The sequence below is a fragment of the Argopecten irradians genome, chromosome 8, assembly GCF_041381155.1.
Source record: "Argopecten irradians isolate NY chromosome 8, Ai_NY, whole genome shotgun sequence".
In the NCBI taxonomy this organism is placed as follows: domain Eukaryota; kingdom Metazoa; phylum Mollusca; class Bivalvia; order Pectinida; family Pectinidae; genus Argopecten; species Argopecten irradians.
The window spans coordinates 1,054,652-1,071,059 of record NC_091141.1 but is presented as its reverse complement, the minus strand read 5'-3'; the positions used below and the strand labels follow the sequence as shown (position 1 = coordinate 1,071,059).

The 16,408-nt window shown below is 34.5% G+C and overlaps 1 protein-coding gene across 3 annotated transcripts; it reads right to left on the bottom strand.

Annotated features, from left to right (window-relative positions):
* Positions 1 to 544: 544 nt before the first annotated feature.
* Positions 545 to 12,731, bottom strand: LOC138329052 (ETS homologous factor-like). Of its 3 annotated transcripts, none has more exons than XM_069275770.1 (7): positions 12,573 to 12,731; positions 8,347 to 8,647; positions 5,733 to 5,855; positions 3,630 to 3,758; positions 2,873 to 3,010; positions 1,827 to 2,022; positions 545 to 1,428 (listed from the first exon to the last, which is right to left on the bottom strand). In XM_069275770.1, the coding sequence occupies exons 2-7, from the start codon at positions 8,618 to 8,620 to the stop codon at positions 1,344 to 1,346; spliced, it is 945 nt and encodes a 314-aa protein (XP_069131871.1). In that variant the 5' UTR covers positions 8,621 to 8,647; positions 12,573 to 12,731; the 3' UTR covers positions 545 to 1,343. The 3 variants fall into 3 exon arrangements, with proteins under 3 accessions (XP_069131871.1, XP_069131870.1, XP_069131869.1); XM_069275769.1 differs by lacking the exon at positions 12,573 to 12,731 and adding an exon at positions 11,176 to 11,204 and having other exon boundaries at positions 546 to 1,428; positions 2,873 to 3,046; XM_069275768.1 differs by having other exon boundaries at positions 547 to 1,428; positions 2,873 to 3,046.
* Between the last annotated feature and the right edge of the window lie 3,677 nt (positions 12,732 to 16,408).

The following is a 16,408-nucleotide window of genomic DNA, read 5'->3' as shown; positions in this document are numbered from 1 at the left end:
TAAAATACATCTAGAGCTAGATCGTTAAGAATTTCGTACATAAAAACGAATTGAGTGTATAAAATCCTTTTGCTAAAAGACAGCCATTTAATTTAAAACATTTCTGACGAAGGTGTAAAACATCACAATTTAAAATGATTATCCGCTCTCTTCTGAAGGCGCTACCTTAATCTCGTAGAACGCGGATAATCTTGTATAATTCGAAATGTTTTGATTATGTTGCAAAACTGCACTGATTTCTATGTTCATGAATCCCGAGCACTTGCGTACATTATTTAAAGCTTAGAAAAGGCCAATCAAATTCGAGTATCATGATTTTACTTTTACTGTTAGATTACATCTGCTTTTTTAATCTGCAGTTAAACTAAGCATTGACTGCATTTAATCAAATTCTTTTATTTGATGAACATTTTTTTTTTATATTTGATAAAGTAAATTCAAATACATGCATATGAAAGTGTGTATCTCTTTCTTATAAAGTTTGCTATTAGATTTTGCCAATGGATATGTGCATTGAGTGTAAAAACAAGATTGTGTTGTCATAATATTTTATTTTCAAAATAAACTTTATACATACAAAAAACAAAACATGCATATCTTTATGAAATGACTGGATAACTTAGCATAAAACGTTCAAGGTATCAAAATAAATATATCTTTATTAACAATTGGAAAATAGTTTTCATTGCTAGATTGGGGCCATCGCATCATCAGGAAGACTTACAAAGGTAAACAGAAAATATAAAAAAAAACAGTACTGAAATGACTAAGTGTCTTGCATTATGTGAATATTAACAACTGAACACAAAGCGATCAATATCGGAATTGGCGGTTAATACTTTCATGATTAACATCAATCTAGTGTGACCCATCTAACGACAATAGCCATGCATGGTTACCAGCGAATTTTTAAACCAATATGAATGCAATTTTGCTCTTTCTTCATCATTAGCCGAAGTGATGTTTATCTAGCTATTAATGACGTTCAAATCATGATTAGTATGACGTCACTAAATTCGGCATGGAAACGTCTTCTCATCACTGATAAATTGACTTTCGTTCCTTCACCACACTCGTTATTTTTAATGTAATGTTGGACGTACATTATTGGTGCTCCTCCTCTGGTTCAAGTCGTGTGTAAAGTCTTTGTCGTATATTTCTCATTTTTCACAGGAAGAAAATATATTTATTGCTATTGCCGTTTATTCCTTGTGTTCCTTCCAAACCTTCTGCTGGTGACCACGTACGCCATTCGTGTATTTCCTCCGGTGTTATTTACGCTCTTAATTTGAGTCGACTTTTCGTAGACAATGAAACAAGAGTTCAACCCCGACTAGAGAATCTCACCATCCATAGGATTTTGCCCCAAATCTGTATACTAAACGTTTTCCCAAAACCGGAGACAGAATTTCTCTTTTATAATAATATCTGCAACAAAACAAAAACAGAAAAATGTGCCCAAAATTATTTGTTTAATAAAAATATACATTATCGTTTGTCTTATGCTAACTATTTCACTTTCCAGTTTGTAAGAGATAATCTACATCTCAATGTTTATATAATAAATTTCAAGTACATTGACTTCAGCTTCTGCAGAACTAGTTGAGCTAACTGAAATTAATGAAATTAAACTTTCTTATTGTCTATCTATATCGTTCGATTCACACATTCATGATTAGTGTGTTTTGTTATCATCGTCGAGTTTCTTCAGTATCTATTATTACCCAACACGGCCGGTCATTTTCGTGGAGTTTCTACAGTATCTATTATAACCCAACACGGCCGGTCATTTTCTTTGATAATTCAGAAACATTCACACAACTTACCTCATTGCCCTGCTGAGTTTTTCATATGTCATACACTCGTTATTTTTCTTGGCTCCCCACATCCGGGCAATCTGATTGGATTTAACTAATCGGAATTCCCCAACCGATCTGTCGATCCATTTGATATGTGATGGATTGTAAACAGGGTTCTGAAGCAAGTCCCTGATGAATTCCCACAGTCGACATCCTCTCTGCACTGATAACATTAGTCATACCACATTGTTTGAATAATAAAATTGATTCAGATTCACCTTATCAACATAATAGTGTTAAATTCATCATTTGTAGTTCTATATGCATTTGTAGTGAATAAGAACGTGAATAAGACATCAGTATGATATGGCGTAATCAAACTTTGGCTGAATTGGTTTAATACCAGCAAGGGGTCATTTAAGTGACAGAGGAAAGTCGGAATACCCGGGGGAAAACCACCGACCAGCGGTCAACACTTGACAACTGCTTCAAATGTGATTCGAACTCACAACCCAGAGAGGGCTTGTGGTAGTATGTCGGGACATTTTAACCTCTCAAACATCGCCATAATCCTTAAATGAACCTACCAAGCTTTTGAAATGCTCAAAGCAATTTCATCATCTAAAAGTCTACTCAGAAACTGTGAGGATAAAAACAGTTTCATAATTGAAAGTATCTACGAACTACATCTACGATACCGTTGACTGGTCTATATAAGTGATAGATCTCCATTTGTATCCCAGTTCGAACTATATATTATGATACTTTACTTATACGATCCCCACTTGAATTATTTGCTTTTAAAGCCATGAACGTGTGTATGTATATGTAGATATTGCACAGTGGTCATCAACAACGGAAACTAACAGTAACGTTAGCCTGAGACTGACAACTTCAGAAGTTAGGCATAAATCCACGAAATGTCAAAATGTTTTACGCATGCATATTGAAATTCTACTAAATTCACATAATATCACCGAGTGACCGATACGATTAAATTATGCACACGTGTACCATCCTCGTAAACGACAGATACTTTGCATTATTAATTAAGATAGCGTTTTAATACTCACTTCGTTTTTGTCTACATTTTGATCGACTCGATTCCTTTGGTTTATACCGCTTAGCTGGGTATGAATCTGAACACAGGCTCTCCGTCTTAAGCTTACTGCAAGGATACACTGACTCTGGTCGGCTCCCTGTTGAGGGCACTATCGGGTAGGTGAAGTCATTTGTTGTTTTACATTCTGAATAGTTTAAAGAATCTCTAATTAGTAACAAGGATTCAGTCAAGGGATGGTTTTGTTTTCTGTCAAAAAAGATTGTATACAAAAACTGCGTTGCATTGCAATTTTGTAATGTAATTGTGATTGTAGTCGTTAATCAGTGTCAAAAACTTAAAAATATATCACTAAAAACAAAACGTAATTCCGAAATCAAAAGCACACGGACAAGACCGCAAAGCATAACTCCTCTATGACTAATAGAATCAGTAACTCTTTGAGAAGAACTCTCTTTTGACACTTACCGTGCCAAAAAAAGTATACTTGATTAGAAACATGCCTAATGTGTTGTTTTTTTTCAATACACAGGACAACTATGGATATTATTGCAGGTCATATAAGCAGCAATATACCTCTGAGCCAGATAAGACTTTTTCTGTCCTGATCGCCAGACTAGTAAGCCAGGGGACTAATTTTCTATTATTAAAGGAGGCAATGGTTATGGTTATGTGGAATCCTGCACGCCTTTATATTATCTTTTGTTTGTTTTAATCTAAAAAGAAATGAAGGATGAGTCGAAGTTAATGTAATTGGGTAATCAACCTACCTGTCAGTTGTCTGGCGTTAATGTCGATGGTACCAGAAACGTCTATAGGGTAATGGAAGCCGTACAGTTCCACAATCACCTCACCGTTCTCGCTCGTTACTTTCATGTTTTCTACATTCTGGACTACGTCTACAATAGGATGCTAAACATTCAGCATTGTGACAGGTCAATAACTTACACAATTACAGTTCATATCTAGGAACATAGCTCCCACAAGTGATATTTACAAATATTGTAGTGTATAATAAGTGTCCAGTACCCCTTCCATACTCAAAATAGCACCTGGTTTCGTTCTCTTCCTACCTCCAGATCTATTCAAGGAATGCTTAAATAACTGATTATTTAACTGATTTTTACTTACAAGCCATGTAATATGCAAACCGAAGCTGGTTTACATCCTGGAATCAGATTGAAGATTCTGATCAATCTAAGAGGTTTATTGCTGTATATCGCCAGAATCTCGGTGATTGAACTCCACCTGTTCTGAAAAATCTAGTCAATCGAAGGGTGGTACAGGGCCATTATAATGCATGTTAAAGTGAAATCTCTCCACGGTTATATCTATCTTCCATAATTATTTAAATTTCTCTTCCTATTCTTACGAAAACATCCTTTTTACGAAATCATGGTGAAAAGTCCCTAAAGGGGGAATGTGTGTTGTCGGCTGTGGTTGAGATGATGTTTAACTCACTTCAGTTTGTCTATGACGTCAGATCAACAAATCAACACTCGGATGAGACAAAACGCTAAACTATTACATAAGCATCCTTCATTGTTTAAGATCCATTAACAGTCATTATGTAGTGCATCCTCTTTTACTAACATGAGATGTTATTCTATGTGCATTACATGCTATTGGAATATTTAATTCATTTGCAGTATGAGGGATTGACAAATAATTCTTTAAGAAGATCGCAGCGATGTGCAAATGTATTTCGATAAAATAGTATGATATAAAGGGATTTTTTATTCCTTATTTGGTGTTATTTTGGCCTTGTAAATCATTCATTTAATATTTTTTTCCAAAGATTTTCCAGTTACCTCATATTTTCTTTATATTTTAAAAAAAAATATTTCTACCGTCTCACATAAGATCTGCAATTATTTTTCAAGTTTCAGCATTTAAGAAAAAATATACTTCACCATATATGTATAGTATGGTACCTCATTGAGATTTACATAATTAGAGTAGCAAATACAGTTTGTCAGATTGAGCGTAGCAGCGTAAGGTAACTATGCTAATTGTCCTTCACCATGATGATACATGATTAACCTTCTGTTATTTCATAGTTTTCCCTACATGGTGTATAATATGGACTGACTGGTGATGGTGTTGTGTGACCTTTTGTAAGTTTTCCCTACATTCTGTATAACTTGTACTTACTGGTGATAGTGTTGTGTGACCTTCTTTAAGTTTTCTCTACCTTGCATATAACATGTACTGACTGGTGATGGTATTGTGTGACCTTTTGTAAGTTTTCCCTACATTCTGTATAACTTGTACTTACTGGTGATAGTGTTGTGTGACCTTCTTTAAGTTTTCTCTACCTTGCATATAACATGTACTGACTGGTGATGGTATTGTGTGACCTTTTGTAAGTTTTCCCTACATTCTGTATAACTTGTACTTACTGGTGATAGTGTTATGTGACCTTCTTTAAGTTTTCTCTACCTTGCATATAACATGTACTGGCCGGTGATGGTATTGTGTGACCTTCTGTAAGTTTTCTCTACATTGTGTATAACTTGTACTGGCCGGTGATGGTATTGTGTGACCTTCTGTAAGTTTTCTCTACCTTGTATTTAACCTGTACTGACTGATGATGGTGTTGTGTGACCTTCTGTAAGTTTTCTCTATCTTGTGTATAATATGTACTGACTGATGATGGTGTTGTGTGACCTTCTTTAAGTTTTCTCTACCTTGTATATAACATGTACTGACTGGTGATGATATTGTGTGACCTTCTGTAAGTTTTCCCTACATTGTGTATAACTTGTACTGTCTGGTGATGGTGTTGTGTGCCCTTCTGTAGGTTCCCTTTATCTTGTTTATAATTTGTACTGACTGGTAATGGTGTTGTGTGACCTTTAAGTTTTCTCTACCTTGTGTATAACTTGTACTGACTGGTGATGGTGTTGTGTGACTGTCCTCCTGGAATGTTTCGGGACTATCTTCCCGCTGGAGGTCGTCTTGAGAAGCATCAACTGGATATAGGTAGCCTGCATCTGTTAAATAGAAAACAATACCCTACATATTATTAACTAGTATTTAGTTCGTTCTGTATTCATGTAAGGATTTGGGGTGGACCAAGTATTATGATATTTACATATTCACTTGGACTGCAATGACGTACCCATGGCGATTACGTAAATGTATTCTTCTGAAAAATGTTTTTATAGCAAAGCATTTAAACATTAATATCACACTCCACGTTGTAACGCTAAACCCCATTTAACATATTCACCTTTGCTATATTTCCGTTCGAGGCAAACATCTTATGACAATAGTTGTCATAAATGAAGTTTTTTTTTATGTCATGAAGGATTTAAGGGTCGACGTTAGTAACTTCAGATATGATAATGAAATATTAGTATCAATACTATGGGTTTTTATCAATATCAAAGACCAAAGAAGAAGAATAAACTAATGCTCATGCATCTTATTGCTGAATGAAAAACGAGGAAAGATTTAGATTTATTAGATACTGTAAATTTTACGTTCTTATCAATGCAGCTTTAATTTGTTAAAACATATCGCACACCTTAATGTGTAATATTTAACTCATTTACGCCCTGTAGACACTAAGGAATCTTCTGATTAAAACGTCCGGGACATTGCATTATGAAATGCTAGGGATGAATAATCTAAATACAGAATTTAATTTTTTTAGTATTTGACATAAATGTTTCATGATGATACATTTACATACCAATTATGATATCAATAGTCAATACTTCATACTATCATAAATTCTCTCATACCTACACGTGTAATACTGCCTGGTCCAGGGCAATACACTCGTGTCGCCTGAAGCTGTATTGCATGGCTACAAATGCAATAAAGCATCGTGACGTCACAGCGTCAAGAGAATTACTTTTTTCTCGATGCAGTTTTAACAATAAGTTTCAGAAAATAGGCTGGATATACTTAAAAAGATAGATATAACGGAATTTGCGTTGAAAATATCACAAATATTTTTATGCAAGGAGAATTGACTTGCAGTCGCATTTTTTTCGAATTTACTTCAAATTGGCGGAAAATTATAGCAGCAAAATCTCAATAAAACGTCGAGGTATTAGTGAAAAATACTCTTTCATACAATGATATAAATGATAAGGATATTCTACCCTCAGGATCACAAAATGTTGTGAAACCCTCAGCAAGCCTGGGGTTTTATATCATTTTTTGACCTTCGGGTAAAATATCCCTAGCCTTCATATAGACATATGAAAGAGTCCTATAACACGCACAATCAATGGTGATTATAATATTATTGTTTTATGGTGTCGAAATTGCGCTCACCATCAGTGACCCAGCGACAGGATTCCATCCTTCTTAGACTACTTCGTCCTATACTGATGTTTCTTAATCACTGTCCTAACCTGATGTATCTTATCCTGAGCCACTGTTTCATAACAGTCCCTGATCAACAGATAGTGATTTACTAAATTTTATTATAAGTGGTTAGCAGTGGGTACTACTGGGTAGGAAATAAACTCTTTCCCCACTTTCCTCCCATTCACTTAAGGTCCGGTATTTTTATTTTTCATTCGAAATGATTTTTATCTTTTTGGAATCACGAAACATATAAAACATCTTTTCTATTTTTTGTATATGGAAGCCTTTGTCACCTACACTCTTACTGAAACCATGCTCAACAATGTAAATCAAATGGTGCTTACCACCTGCTACCAAATAGTGCAATAATTTAACATCGTATGTGTAAATTGTCACTATTTTCTATATTCCGGGATTAGTATACATCGCCAGTGGTGACAAAAAATGAATATGTAGCCAAGATCAAGTGGTTACTCTTAAAGTCCCAATATATGTATCAGCCGAAATTCCTTCATTAGTTAAAAGAAATCCGAAAAAAAATCCTGTTCTAATTAAACCATACATAAAGAGACTAAATAGAAGTCAATATGAGCGGTAACGATTCGGAAATATTTAATAGAAATTCAAATTAGTGTTGCATAAGTAGTTGAATCCTACATTTAAAACGAACTTAATGTGTTTCGTCGTTGTCCAGACGTAACTGCCGAAACTACGTGACGCCTTTCCGAATTCTTCCGGCCAGTTCTTGGCGACCAGTTTAAAATGAAGGCATGTTTACAAGTATCCACTTTCAACAACTAAATCTAAATGTTACCTTTTGCAGCTAGTAACGCAAATTGTGACTAGAAGGAACTGCATGACTAAAATTAAATAACGTATCCTATTTATCAGTTCTAATCTTGCCGTTTTATTCTGAACAATTTGTCAGGCCATCCTTCTGCTCTTACATGGATATTTTTTTTATATTTCTCTGGTCCGATAACGCTTTTTTACTGTTCTGGTCTGATTATTCTTATTGAGCGATTCGACGATACTCTGGACTGAATGTTTTCATTGTTTTGATCTAAGCATTCTAACATATTTGTCTTTTCGAAGCCTTTGGTATTCCCTTCGATACATTCTAAACTAAAAAAATCCCCAGGACCTTCCAGAACTTACCATGACAACCGCCGCCGTTGGGTTGCAGTCGTTCGTGAGTTGGTTCCACAAAGATATTATGTTCCGCTTCTCTAATGTTACATAAATTGTCTGATGTTTGCTTGGAATCGTTTTGATGGTGATGATATAACTTCCACAGATGTCTTTGATGAGAATAACTTGACGGAAGTGACGTCTTGTTAATTCTTTGTCCATAAACACTCAATGGAACCTGTTGTAGTTCTACAAAACACATGTCCTTTTGTTTGGAATTCTCCTGAACATGTTCACTCATTTTGTAACCGATAAGTTCTTCCTCTATCTGTAAAGACATCCATGAAGTCTATATTTTGAAACTGTCTCTCAGGAGTGGTACAAGCAACCCTTTCTGTTTTTTATCTGAACAATATATGTTCTTAGCTAAATCTTTCAAACGTTTCACTGTAACATCCGTTATACTTAATCACTCTCGAGAAAACCTTAATCTGTTCAAATAAAATTCATATGATAAGGCTGTTCTGACAAATTGTTTTCCCCTTAAGTTAGTTACATTTGTTATAACATATTAATTAATTAACACTTCATTAAAACCTCTCATGCAGTAAGCGGTAGAAATAAGCAATCAATGATAATCAACTTTCCTGAACAAATCATGCACATCAAAATGATTATAATAAAGTTTTTGAAAATTTAATGCGAGCTTCTATTTAAAACGAAAAACAGCGAGAATGCATAATATAAATCTACATTTTGTTTCTTGTACCTTTTGTCACCTATTGTGTAACCCGTACAAAAACAAATGGCATATATCTTTGAAATAATCAATACAAAAGTAAACACTATATAAAACTACTGGGTGACTATAATGTAGGTCCGGTTACAATGGGATTTCCGCTTTAATCTGTCTGAGAAAAACAGTTGTTTAGTAAGATGTGTTTAATCTTTCCGTATTTGGCAAGTGTGGTGGTCCCGGTATCGTGTTCGTTTACGTAACAACAGTGATATCATTATACTGTAATGAAGGTGCAGTAAGCGAACGTTTACATCGTGTGATAAAGACAAGTTATATATAATTACTAAACCTAGTCATAATTGAAGTTGATTTTTTTTTAATGTGTATTAGACTGATTTGATACGTATTTCATAAATGGTAAGTGCAGATTATGTTCCCTACATGCAAATCGCTATTGTTTCAGAATAAACTAGTTTATAAATTTTCTATTTACATATATCGTTATTTTTATATATCGTTACATTTTGAATTCCCTACAGAAATGACGTTATAGAGAGAAACTCTGTTTTGTAAACCAACAACTTTCGGCGAAAGCATAACTCCGCGATTTGAAAGAAATTTGGTTTAAATAGAAAATTTGTTCAAGATAAGATTGTAATATGATTAATAGCTCTTGTAAAACTTAAACATAAACTCGTTTTTACCAGCGATGCCATTTAATTCTTATGAAAATCAACGTGTGCGAAGTGACGTTAGTTAAAGATAGGTAATTATATGATTTGTTTTCAATGTTTCACATTATTTCCTCGATTTTTAATACAATACAACTTACCTGGATTCCTGAATTTATTGTTGTTTTCCAATAACTAATTCCCCTTATATATAATTTATTACCTTCACCCAGCTACTTTTTAAAGTGTAAAACACTAAGACTTTTACTGTTTTGATTCACACTAAAACAACCCTCTTATATATATTGTTTTTAGTGTCAATTGAAGCCTGCTCAGGTAACCAAATGACCATTTTCTGTCTATGATCGTTGTCTATTTGTGCTTATGTGTGGGTTTATAAAAAGCTTTATACGCCATGCATCAAACCAATCACGTGTAATTTGACTGAGACCTGGACATGTATAGTACTGTGATGAGCAGTTCGATAGCCGTGTCCAAAGGGCACCTGTCAAACACCCATCACTGGGGGAGCTGAAAACGCCCTAAAAGGGCCAGTCTCTGACAAGGGATCACAGCAGCAGGTTTAAGTGGTCCTAATAGCATGTACTTGTCGAATGACCATTGACGATTTTAGCAGATCAAAAGTACCTAACACCGTGGGATAAACCGATACTAATTAACTAACAGAAATACATATCACGTGATCAGCAATTCACTCTGGAGTTCACAGCCTTGTCACAATCACCTGTATAGAGATGTGCGTGGTATAACATTTGTGATGCAATATATGAATAAATATTCATGAACAAGATACAGTGTAGTATGCATCTCAAAGGATTACGATATATAATATACATGATATATCGAAAGGAAATGATTATAACCCCTTCCTACATCAGTATGGGAGGAACGGATGGGAACCCATATACTTAAATATTAGCGCTTTTCGTACTAAAACACTTGCTCTATAATATGGTTTCACTACATGCGTTTTTCAGCGAGTCTTTAATACAGTCAAACATGACTTAATTAGCGACTACCTCTGTATTAAGACCACCTGCTTAATAAGATCACTTTTTTTATTTTTAAGAGTCCAAAATGGAAAATTTGCCCTGTGTATAATGACCACTTGAATATACAGAACATTGTGATTGGTACCTTGAGTGGTGTTAGTTTTAAACGCTTCGTTAGCCTGTTTAAAATTTATTTTCCACTAAATCTGAATAAACAAACAAGAATGGCTTTTCACCAGTTATTCTTAATAATAATCCATCATACTGACTAACGGTCACTAATTTTCTACAAAGGCACTCTTATACAATGCTAGGAACACTGATAGACAGAGAAAGATGCTACCAAAAATCAAAACTGCAGATTTGTTTCTCCATGGACCTGCAATTTGCTATATCTGTGTAATACGTCTGCGATACTTATGAGGTACCTTACCGCTTCATTGAGTCTCAATGTCTTCTGTTTTCCACCACATAGAACATTAAATATGCTATATTAAGTGAATGCTTAAATAGTCGTTTTCAAAGCAACTTTTCCAACTTGTAAGGTTTTTCCAGTATCTTTTTGGTTTCAACGTCAATATAGCATCGTAGGCATTTTGCACTTCTACTTTTGTTTAGAAATTGTCAAGAAAACAAGAATTACATGTATGAAAACTTTGTTCTACCTAGAAATGTGTGGGCGTTATTCGATGGGTAGCTGTTCCCTATTTAGGTCCCTGTATGGGGTATATGTTAAGTAAATGTGCGAGTCGTAGCTGGAATCTTAGCTGATTGGAATACCAGGAAGACTTTCACGCCTCGTCACACCTGTATCACCTGTGTGGGGGTTATTGTTTGGATCATATTTAAATCTACTGTCTTTGTATATTTTAACCATTTCAGGTCAAAATTAAAAAGCGTATATCGTAATGCGTCATTATCAGTAAAGACTATATCAATACACTTTTTAGTGAAGAATTATTATTAAAGAAAGTATGGTTTTATAAAATAGAACACTGTAGACTGCTTTGAAATAGGATAGGATCAATGTGTATAATTACGCCTACATAAGCCCATATCTCTGACTGACTAAATACAAAATACTGTTATGTAGACGGAGGACAAAAGTAGCCAGAAAAAACAAGTTAAGGAAAGTACTTCTTTTGTGAAATAAGAGTTTATTACACTTATTGGTTAAAAAATGATGCAATACTATTCTAATATAAAATATTCTTCAATTTTTCTTTTGAATGATTAGTACTAGTCTTAGTGTATTCTACATTTATAGAAGCCAATTAATATAAAGAGAATCAGTATGATCCGTTCAGCCTAATATGTTACTGAAGCGTAATAACACAGTGGAGAAAAAACGAGGTCATGGGGTCAATAAAGCGGTGGTGTGGACGTATCAATTGATGTAAATTTTCTTTGATTTTGTGAAGACGGAAATGCTTTATTCTTATTCAAAAGAAATCTCTTAATATTTTTTAATGAACCGCCGGAAGTTTTTTATGTATGAATAGCTATTTGTTACTGAATATATCTACATCCATGGAGATCTATGGTAAATAAAACGTCTCATTGACGGTTTGCCTCACAAGTCTAACTACTAGGGCAATAGCAGTCTATAAATATACTAATATCACCGATTGTCATCTCTCATTGTTCTATTTTTTTCTATGATTACTTTAATTTTTGTTGGAGATATTAATGTATCGTGCAGGGAGAAGTAAGCATAGTGGGGATGAGGAGGAGAGAGGTTTGCTTAAGTGTGATTGTGTTAAGTTAACCTAGCAAATGATTACCGGGAGTCAGGTCTTTCATTTCGTGTTTATAATGTTAACATCTTACCTGGCTTCTCTCTTGTTCTGTATCTGTGTTTCTGCGTTTCCATTCTGTTTTATATGTTCTCTTAATCTAACAGAAATTACAGGTTATTTCATCAATAAACCGTAATCACACAAAATCGCTGAACTGACCCAATCATCGTGTTTTAGTTGATTGATCATGCATGATTGGGTATTTGAAGGTCGGGTGTAGATTGGCTAGGTCAGTATAATTTCCGCGACCGGTGTTTACGAGGAAGTACATACAGGTAGAAACACATCATACAGCCTTTTGTCGAGACCCTGCTCATAGGTATTGTTAAATAATAATTTCCTCTCAATTTGTATCTATGATCTTAGATTGTTGAAAAAAAATACATGAAAATATAAAAATTAATTTCAATTTTGAGGTTTTTAGATATTTTTTTCCTTTTAAAGAATTAAAACTTATCTTCATAATTCATTAATTAATTTTTATACACTTGGGTAGTTTTCAAACTCATTACTTAACATACAGGCAGCTGACACTTAGTATTTATTATATAATTAGGGACATTTAATAAAGTGTGATACCGCCCTGGTAGCAATAAGTCATTATCGAGGTCTTTTATATTCTACCAGGGTGGTATAACACCATGTTGACAGAAACAAAGGTTTTGTACTAGGTCTGGAGTTAATGATATAGATGATATTTAAAAGTAGAACGATGCTTTAGATACATATATATATGTACAACATGTACCTATATTGTTGATGGTGAAATCTATGTATGTGAAACTTGAATTCACAAGAGAAATATTGACCTAGTTGTGACGACACAAAAATGATATCGACTCGGTGTTTCTAAAATTGAAAACATCTAGTCGATAAATAAATATCAATCTCCATACATCCAAGTTTTAGCCAATGAGAATAGAGGAAAATTAGAATATACTTGGATATATATTATGTTGCAAATAGCTGTATTTAGTATTCAAACCTACTTTTTAATTAAGCAAATAACAGGACGTTACCAACTAAGATTATCTCAGAACTGCATCCTCTGTATTTGGTGTGGTTCGTATGGTGAGAACGTTAGTGGTTTGGGAGGCAGCGGTTTGTTCGTGTAATATATTGTATCTCTCAAAGTTTTCCTAACAGGAATAATGCTCAACTCCAGGCCAAACTAATGGCAACGTCAATGAAGACATTTTTCTTCTTTTCTTCTTACAGTAGGTGACTGCTTATATTTCCGAAAGGGTCTAACACCAAAACCTTGTTTCGCATTTACCAGAGAGTATACCGCAAATCCCGAGAAAAGCTAGGTAATATACATCCTCGGTCCAGGTGTTTATCACACTTTCGCTTACAAACCCATGGGAACACAGGCCATGTTTAAAAGGTAGGTTTGAATAATGAGACACTGCTATTGAAAGCACACAAAACGAACACACACAACAAACCTTTCGCAGATATTTAATTTGTAATGTTTCCTATTCAAATCTTCATATTTACATTTAAAACGAAGACAAAATATCTCAGAATATGTTAACTCGCTTACTTAATATTAGAATGAGATGTATTACGGGAGTTTCGGGATCCTTAAACGACGTGGGTAAAGTACAATTTTACCGTCGATTAGTTCCTCCTTCCCTTCCGGTGATTATGACGTCACGAAACTACCGTCAAATGTAATCACCGAATGGTGGGACTAATCGACGGTAAATTGTACTTTACACACGTCGTTATAGGATCCCCAAACCCCCGTAATACGGGAGATGTTGTTAAATGATCCTGATATGGTGATTAAAGTCTTATGAATGATCCTCCGTTGTGCTTTGTTATTACTGTTGTTCATGTATACCGTAAACCACTTTATTTTGGCGGAATACAATTTTTTACGGAATTTCGCGAGAAAGCTTGTAAGCGAAATCAAATGTTTTGCAAATAAAAAATTTAAAAACGTGTACATGAAAGCATGATTGTAAATAAGAACCTTTGATCGCTAATTTATTAATGGGCAAATGTATTGAAAATAACGATGATGCGAGATATTGTATACACGAAAATAGCGTGGTTTAAAGTAGTGTGTGAGGCCATTGCAGCATTAGCCTTGTTTGTACTGTTATTGTCATTAGATGTTTCAAGACCAGACGAGAGTGGAAAATTAATCAGAAGAAAATTTTATCGAACAAAGTTACCTCCCTTAGGTTCACTACTTGACTAAAACCGTAATTACATACCTCTGGTGTCCGTATTCACAACGACCCTTAAAGTTAGATATATAGTGTATCTTATAAAAACATGTAGCTTGCCCTGTGTATTTAGTTGTGCAGGGTAGATGTTAACTGATATGATGTAAAATATTCAATTTCTTTATGTTTTATTGCTTCGCGAATTCTATGTAAAAAGTCCAGTTGTCGCCAGCCTTGACCATGAGGTATATAATGATTGTTGGCGGCACATGAGGACATATATCGATCATGTTGACCTTGTCAAGATAGCCAGAAACTTGTCAACAAATCCTGGGGGATTTGTCATGAATTTTCAAGTTACAATATAGAAAACCTAGCTGTGGTCTTAGTTCTTTGTCGGAGTGAAACTCTGAAATATCATAACAGGGAAAAAATAAACACCGACATTCGGCCAGTACCTCGCAAACTGTCCAGCAAGTCTTTACTTTTGTGATGTAACAAAGGAAAGTTATTGAGCTAATAAAGAACACCTTATTCCGTCACATTGTGTCGCCTTTGGCCATACCGCTGCATAACTGCCGGTTAGAAATGCGTACATTTTTGGACTTTCTGTTTATCTATTTTGTTAGTATTTGTTTTAAGTTAATCACCGGGGTATTATTATCGAAGTGAGTATCCTTAACCCAAACATCTGTGGTCTTATTAATAGATCCATGTTATTTTTCAAAGAGATTAGTGGAGTTGTGTTATTTTTCAAAGAGATTAGTGGAGTTGTGTTATTTTTGATATACATCATCGACGACATGCTTCAATAAGATAGCATTACATTAAACATAGTTTGCTATTCTGCTGACTTTGTCGGTTCCTTGGCTGCCATGTTCTCTCTAATTAGCAGTAGCTAAGGAGATCGAGGTTTTTTTCTCTCTGGTACATAGCTTCGAATGTAATTAGAACATGAGTAATAGAAAAGAAACTAAACCCAAACTTTTGACTTTAATTTATTTTCTTTTGGATCATATTGATTTGTTTGAGTTTAACAGTTGGACATTATACATATCTATTTTTTCTTAGTCCCCGTTGTTATAGGAATGATGTCATCTAATCGAGTGTATTTTGCTGGTAAATGGGTTTTCCACATTCTCCTAAATCAGACACGTCTTGTCTTGTACAATATACCGGTTTAACCTTCCCTTTGGTTGGTTGTGATCTTATGCTTACAAGAGTTGTAAAAACCTGATATTTGTCAGAAAGGGCTCCCATCCCCGCTAAGTTCACTTTTTTATACTAATTTTCATCAGACGATTTATTGTACATAGTGTGTTGTCTAACACTCAATAGTGATCATACGTTATTGTACATAGTGTGTTGTCTAACGCTCAATAGTGATCATATGTTATGTATTGTACATAGTGTGTTGTATAACGCTCAATAGTGATCATATGTTATTGTACTAACGTGTTGTCTAACGCTCAGTGATCATATGTTATTGTACATAGCGTGTTGTCTAACGCTCAATAGTGATCATATGTTATTGTACATAGTGTGTTGTCTAACGCTCAACACTGATCATATGTTATTGTACATAGCGTGTTGTCTAACGCTCAATAGTGATCATATGTTATTGTACATAGCGTGTTGTCTAACGCTCAATAGTGATCATATGTTATTGTACATAGTGTGTTGTATA